Genomic DNA, 7344 nt, shown 5'->3' with positions numbered 1-7344 from the left:
CCGCTTTGGAATGATTTGCACCGGAACGTAGGACGCTCCCTTCATACGGGAAGGGATGGGAAAAGAGGGGAATGTTTATGATACTCATCGCCATCATATGAGCAAGTGCCGCGCCATGCAGAGAAAGCAAAAGGACGTGAGACAAGCGGCCTGAGACACTGGTCAAAAGACCAGCATCGGCAGTGAATTGCATGCACCTCACGACCCCACTGATTATTAGATTACAGAAACCTGTCCACTACTTGACCTACTAACAAGCGTACGGATAAACGAGCGTACCATTTGATTGCACAGATAAAAACCTGTCCACTCCTGTAAAAATGTTGTGAACAAAACAGGGTTGCAGATTCTTTAGCGAATTCTAGACATAGCGGGGATAGCACTGCGTGCTGGCTTACCCAACCTCTCTCTTGTGTCGCTGAACTAGTTGTAATCCTGTGAATCTGGAATAAATACCCGCCTTTTCGTCGCAAAAAAGAAAGAAAAAACAAGCGTACGGACAAAGACACATCAGCTCAGTCCCGATCCCACAAACCCTTTCACTTTTCTTGGGGCAGCCTCCTTCCATGCATTGTTGTAATTTGTAAGCCATGCATGCATGCATGATAATACATTCCCAGGAGATTACATAAAAAGAGGCTCAAGAGAAAGTAAGTAAGAATACTACGTACTGCTACAAGTTCGGTGAGCTAGAGACTAATGCCTGCTTCTCCTGCGTACCACTACCACTAACACTACACCACCTTCGTGATAACCAATTAACCAGCCTTGCCTTCCCAGCTCAACACAAGTGGAATGAGCAACCGACGCTACTAACTCAGCTCCAGTTTACGCAACATGGCCAGCGACAGCAAGATTTGAGCAGCAGCAGCGCGGCTATGCGTCCGTCCAGGCAGCAAACACAGGCATGGAGGAATTCGGCCCCCTCAACACGTGGGCGGCGGCCGGCGCTGGCATCGCCATCCACGGGCTCATGCTGGCGACGCTGACGGCGTTGGGATGCTTGGCGTACAGCGAGGGCAGGCTGAACCTCTCTGGGCTCCCCTCTCTCGAGTTGCTGAGGCTGGTCACCAGGGAGGACGAGTTGGAGTAGTTGATCTTGCCTGAGACGTCGATGTCATGCGCCGCCGACTCGACGTCGAACCCGGCGATGCCATGCAGGGACGAGCGAGGGTCGCCGCCGCCCATGAAGCCCTTCTGAAGGTCTGCCACCTCGGGGGTGCACTGTGCAGCTTGCTGCGGTGTTCCATGGAGTACCATCCTCCAGACGCCGGAGCTTCCTTCTTCGGAATGGCTGATCTCCCCGCCGCCGTTGTGCATGGCAGGCACGTGGTTGGCTGCCTCGACCGCCTTGACCTTGCGCGCTTCGTCACCGGGCAGCAGAGAGCTGCTCTCCATGATCTTGTCCACGTCGTATCTGGTTATGTCGAAGTTGGTCACGGCGTTCAGGCCACGGAACTTGATCGCGGCTACGTCGTAGGCCTCGGCTGCTTCTTCCTGAGTGGCTGTACAAAGATTCAGTAGATTTTGTTAAGATTTCATGTACCCTTTAGAAGACGTCATCGATGATTAATATCCTCCTTGTTCACTCATTAGGAAACCAAGGTAGATTCCTATTGCAAAGTACGATTTCCGATCTGATTGCTTTTTGCGTCGTGCTAGTGTGATTGAATTTTCAGTCCAAGGGGGTATTCGAGACAGTCAACCGATAGCTTTGTACAGAGGTCACAGCCTTATGAAAAGCATAAAACATCTGGAAAAGCAAAGAATGATCAGGGAAGGATGCATCGCAGTTGCAGATGTACTCCACGAGCTAAAGTTAGTTACTATAGATCCCAAAGCAACGCACAAAACTAGAGGTTTAACAGTAAAAGCTTCTGTTGGGTGTCTACTACATTCTCTAGCAAATCTACTTTGACGCGACAATTAGCATACTTGCATCGATAATAGTACCCCCTGCTACTTGAGATTAGCACTGAAAGCTTCTTTCACTTATAGCACATAACTTTGTGAAAACTCTTTTGGTTAGTAAGTATATAAAAACAAGCGGATATGTCGATCGTTCTTACTGAAAGTGCCGAGATACAAGTCTTTGTTGCCAGCAACCCTGCCAATCCTAGCTTGCCATCTTCCATGCTGATGATGCCTGAAATGCAACATCGGCGCGTTGAGATTGTTTTCCGCTCATATTATTCAGACTTTTCTCTCATGCAATATTTTTCATAGTTGAGGGAAATGTGTAGGCATCTTACCTCGTTACTCCTCGATATATCGAAGCACCACGAGAAAACCCGCTGCTTCTCCTGTAGGCATCACAAACTTATTGCTGAATCTATCAATCAAAAATTGATCTAGAGTGGGAGAAAAATGACTCCTGCTTTTTACCTTCTCAAGTGTGCAACGAATTCCTGCCTTGTCATGCTTTTCATCTCCTCGACCTCCTCTCGATAATTTTCTAGCTGTGAAACTCAACACATCAGTTCACAGTATAGAAACCGATATCGACAGTTTTAGTTTCCATGAACCAATCCATGCTGTCATCCATACCGGGAAATTGGTGTTCGTTGACGGCCCCCAATATTTCAGAGCAGCCAGATCATAAGCCCTGGCAGCCTTGTCTTCATTGTCATAACCACCTAGCCCACATAAAGAAAATGTCAGGAACTAGGACACAGCTTGATACAAGTGCTGCAGCAAAGTACTCCGTATATATGAAGCAAATTTTACCTAGATAAACTGCAAGAAGACACCATTCGAGCCAGACATGTTGACATACACAAGAAGAAGAACATGTATCAAAATGTTAGGTGGAGTTATATCAGAAGGTGACTCATGCATATGATTTTGATACAATTTGTGCTAGAAGTTGAGCTAGTGATCAACCTTGCCTCCCTTTCCTTGTCTGCCCATCCTTCTTGCAGCTGTTGTCCCAGAGGTGGGCTTCATATCTCCCAGTCCACCTGTGCCTGCTCCAGTGGATCAAACACACCCAAACCTTGGTCATGCGATATAAACAATATAAAAAGGGAGGCAGGTTGGATCAGGTGATTTGGTCAAAAACAAAAGAGCAGGTAGGTGGTGTCTCATCAATGCAAAGAACTGAAGAGGCATCAGAAGCAACAGGTGCATTGCGCTCAGTCTTTAATCTTGAGGAATGGAACAAATTAAGCATGTTGTGGGTGAATAAATCTAACGGTTCCATGGCATTAATTTGTTTTGGAACGAACTATGGGTACTAGGTGCCATACTAAATAGCAAGAACTGCAGATGCATCAGTGGAACACTGCAGACATCAATGCTGCTAAGTAGGACAAAATCACAGGGCAAAACATAAGGCACAAACAGTAGTACTAGTAGTACTACCACTACCATATTCCTTCCAAATGAACCAGGAATTTATTTATTTTGGAAAAATAAAGGAACTAGGAATTAGTTGACATTAGTTTATTTGCACAAGATCAGCAATGTAAAATGATGAAATAGAACTTGCAAAAGATGGTAGCACTATTGAGCAAGTTGAGATCATACGTGAATCCAAAAGCTAAATATCTGTAGTATAAGCAACTTACCTGGTGACGCCCCTATACTGGGAGGTCCTCTGCCCAAACGTGTCGATGGACTTGCGATGAACGGGCTGCTTCTGGCCTCCCTTCCCAGTGCCCCTCTTCTTCCCCACGCACTGCTCCTGCTCCCCACCACCATTACTGCCTCCCTGGGAAGCAGCCAAGGAGGCAGCAGCAGCGGCCGCAGCCATCTGATGCTGCTGAGGAGCTGCGCTGACGCAGCTGCTGGACTGGGACCTGGGGCTCATGGACAGGCTCAGCGGCTGCATCCCCGCGTTGCTGTAGCATGAGCCGTAGCTCGTCACCAGCTGGTTCTTGGCAGCGGCCATTGCCTCGTCCATCGGCGCCGTGGCCTCTTGGTAGATCGCCTCTGCTTCCGTCAAGTGCTGGAAGTTGTAGGGCGCTAGCTGCTGCTGCTGCTGTTGATGGTGGTGGTAGATTCTGCTTGCCTCCTGGTCTTGTTGGTCCTGCTGCTGGTGGCTGTAGTAGGTGACCGCGTCATGTCCGCTGCCATTGCCGCCACCCAAGAAGTCCTCGAGCTTCGGCGAGGACGATGGCATCATCCCTACGTGATGGCAGCACGAAAGATTAATATCGGCGTTTGCAACAACGGGAACCAAGAGAAGAGAGAGAAGTGCAACAGTGAGCAGACCTTCCATGATGCACAGAGATCCATCGGACGTGATGGGCATGACGGGGTGGTGGGAGTAGTAGACGCCGGCGGTGCTGGTGCCATCCCCATAGGCGCCGCCGACGTAGTAGTATCCAGGAGGTGGAGCGGCCATTTGCGCGGGTTGGGAGAATAGGAGGTTGCAGGTCGCGGCGTTGGTGGGAGAAGCAGACATAGCACTAGCGCTAGCAGGCTGAGCGTGGTCGGGTTCAGAGGAGGAGGGCACCTCCATGGCCATGTGCGGGGAGAGGGAGAAGCCTAACCAGTTGCCGCCGCTGGCCATCGCTCTCATCAACAACCAAACACAGACGAAAACGCTTCTTGCTTGGCTTTCACTCTGAGCTGAGCTCTACTACTACCCTTGTCCGAGCGACGACATGGAGATGGAGGCAGTAGTGGTAAAAGAGAAGTGAACTACGAGGAAGACGGGCGAGAGGGACCCGTGAGCTGAGCAAAAGGAATGAGAGGGAGGGGCCAAGCAAGCCAAAGGCGAAAGCAAAGCGGTGGATAAGTACCACTCTCTCCTGAGCCCTGCCCTAATGCAATTTCATTAGAGCGGGCATATAAAATCTAGGGGCCTGTTTGTTCTTGGCCTCCCCATACCTCTCGTTCCATGGGGATCTGTGATTGGATTGGGTAAAAGATGTCGTGTGTGTGTGTGTGTTTCTTCAAGTCCCTTGGGTTCCCACTCCACCCTCATTTTACTGGGGCGAGGCCACGTCCGGTGCTGTTGAAAACTCACGCGGCGACACATACACACAGACTAACCCCTATAAAGATGCAAGAATTTAATCGTGGAGTTGCCATTGGACAAGATGGTCAGCCTCCTCCTGCCGTCTAGTGCCTCTCCGTCTCACTCTCTCTCAACCTGTCATGCACTAGTAGCGCTGCTGCCTAGACATAGTAGCTGAATGCTGCCCAGAGTGGCTGAAAGAAGGCTGCTTTCGGCACAGGCTTCATGGAGTTACGTGAGAGGAGAGAGAGAGAACAGGTGAGTGTATCCGACAAGGGCATCTTCAACCCAGGAGCAACTCCAACGGGTAGATCCATTTCATAAACACGTGTCCATTTGAATCGCCGTGGACAGAAACATCGGTCCAACGCGCCGACTTAAATGAACACGCGTCCGCTTTTCATCCGCCGGATGACCTATTCCTAGCCCTGATTTGGTCCTCATATGTGTTGGCGCAGACATGAAACGGACGTGCGCCACCCGCGCCTACTCCTCCTCCTGGCCCACGAGTCGATGGCATATAGGCCATTCTCTTCCATCCCCATCGATAGCAAGCCCCCGCCCGCCCCACCCCGTCGCCGTCGCCGCCCAGTCCGGTGCCCCTTGCCAACAGTCCGCACCCCACACACCTCCCCCACACCGCAACCTCCCACCTCGATGCCACCACCGCCTCGCCGTCGGGCCACCGCAGCTCCCCCCCCCCACTACCACCACCACCACCACCGACGTCGCCGCAAGCACAAAGTCGCCACCCGCCGGCCCTGGCCAACTCCTTCATTCGTCGCCGCCACGCTCGTGTGTCGCCGCCACGCTCATCAGCTGCCTGTTCCAGGGGAGACACGCCTCTCTTCGCTGGCCAGCTTCTTCGACGACGACTGCAAGCTGTTCGACAGTTTGCCCCCAAGATACATATGCACTCTGTCGACGAGTTCTTTTTCCACAATTTCCTCTGCGACTTCGATGATTCCTCATACAACGATGAGGAGATGGTGGCTGCTGTGTTGGTCGTCCATGACCACCTTAGTAGGCAGTGTGCATTGTTTCGGGGCTCGATCCCGAGGCACACTCCGGCATTGAATCGCAACCTTCTTTGAAAGGACTACTTTAAGACACCCAACCCGCTCTTCAAACATCACCAATTTTGACACCGTTTCCGTATGGCTAGGCATGTTTTCAACCGTATTCGGGAGGGGGTGGTCGGATATGATAAGTATTTCAAGTGCAAGGAGGATGCCCTTGGAAAGATTGGCTTCTCCTCTTATCAGAAATGCACTGCAGCTATCCGGATGCTTGCATTCGGAGTGCCGGGTGATCTCATTGATGAGTACGTCCGTATGAGCGAGTCTACGTTCCTAGACTCCATTTACAAGTTCTGCAAGGTTGTGATTGCAGTGTTTGGCCCTGAGTACTTGAGAGGGCCAAATGCTGAAGATACAGCCTGCTTGTTGGCGATGAATGCCATCAAGGGCTTCCCGGCGATGCTTGGCAGTATAGACTGTATGCACTGGGAGTGGAAGAGTTGCGCTTCTACTTGGAAAGGGCAGTATAGGGGCCATGTCAAGGCTTGCACTATCATACTTGAGGTCGTGGCCTCACAAGATCTCTGGATCCGACACTCTTTCTTCGGCATGGCCGGATCGCACAATGATCGTTCGCCGGTGTTTGCAAGGCTTGCTAAAGGCAACTACCCGCCGGTGAATGTTAACATCAACGGCCACAACTACAACAAAGCATACTACCTAGCTGACGGTATCTATTCTCAGTGAACCACTGTTGTGAAGACAATCTCAAACCCTGTCAGAGAGAAGAGGAGGAGATATTTCCCAAGAGCAAGAGAGTGCTAGGAAGGATGTGGAGCATGCCTTTGGTGTTTTGCAATATCGATGGGGCATCATTCTGTATCCTGTTAGAACTTGGAGCACGAAGAAGTTGTGGGAGGTGATGACTGCTTTTGTGATCATGCATAACATGGTCGTAGAGGATGAGCGCCCGAAACATATCTACGACCAAGGGTTTCAACTTTGGGGTGACAATGTTGTGCCTGAGCATGGAGGAGCGGCAACATTTGAACAGTTCACCCAATTTCATCATCAAATGCGTGATTGGAAACTCACATTCAGCTGCAAGATGATTTGGTTGAGCATATGTGGGCTCATGTTGGCAACCAATAGATGTATGTTTTTTTAAATGTATTTGAGACAATTTAATTTTTATTTGGCTTGTAAACTATGATATATTTATTTGTCTTGTGGAACTATGTTATATTTGTTTGCTTGTGAAACTACGTAAAATGTGTGTATTTGTAGATGAATAGATCGAATATACGGCACATAACAGAAATGTACTAATCATGCGGGCTAGCAAAGTAGAGGAATAGA

At 50.0% G+C, this 7344-nt stretch overlaps 1 protein-coding gene across 2 annotated transcripts; it reads right to left on the bottom strand.

The window, feature by feature from the left end:
- Positions 1-515: 515 nt before the first annotated feature.
- Positions 516-4891, bottom strand: LOC125552419 (AP2-like ethylene-responsive transcription factor CRL5). 2 transcript variants are annotated; one of them, XM_048715967.1, is made up of 9 exons: positions 4216-4891; positions 3570-4128; positions 2884-2969; positions 2728-2736; positions 2548-2636; positions 2386-2459; positions 2253-2303; positions 2070-2146; positions 516-1505 (listed from the first exon to the last, which is right to left on the bottom strand). In XM_048715967.1, exons 1-9 carry the CDS (start codon positions 4523-4525, stop codon positions 877-879), a joined length of 1884 nt encoding a protein of 627 aa, XP_048571924.1. In that variant the 5' UTR covers positions 4526-4891; the 3' UTR covers positions 516-876. The 2 variants fall into 2 exon arrangements, with proteins under 2 accessions (XP_048571924.1, XP_048571925.1); XM_048715968.1 differs by having other exon boundaries at positions 2884-2966; positions 4216-4889.
- Positions 4892-7344: the final 2453 nt, after the last annotated feature.

The sequence above is a fragment of the Triticum urartu genome, chromosome 4, assembly GCF_003073215.2.
Source record: "Triticum urartu cultivar G1812 chromosome 4, Tu2.1, whole genome shotgun sequence".
In the NCBI taxonomy this organism is placed as follows: Eukaryota; Viridiplantae; Streptophyta; class Magnoliopsida; order Poales; family Poaceae; genus Triticum; species Triticum urartu.
This window is presented reverse-complemented; position numbering and strand designations above follow the sequence as displayed.

Bases quoted from the DNA above. Each gene is read 5' to 3' on its own strand.
- LOC125552419 (XM_048715967.1), bottom strand. From the start codon at position 4,525: ATGAGAGCGATGGCCAGCGGCGGCAACTGGTTAGGCTTCTCCCTCTCC. The intron at 4,129-4,215 runs GTCTGCTCACTG...GCCATCACGTAG, and splicing joins ATCTCTGTGCATCATGGAAG to GGATGATGCCATCGTCCTCG. The intron at 2,304-2,385 runs GTAAAAAGCAGG...TGATGCCTACAG, and splicing joins TTCGTTGCACACTTGAGAAG to GAGAAGCAGCGGGTTTTCTC.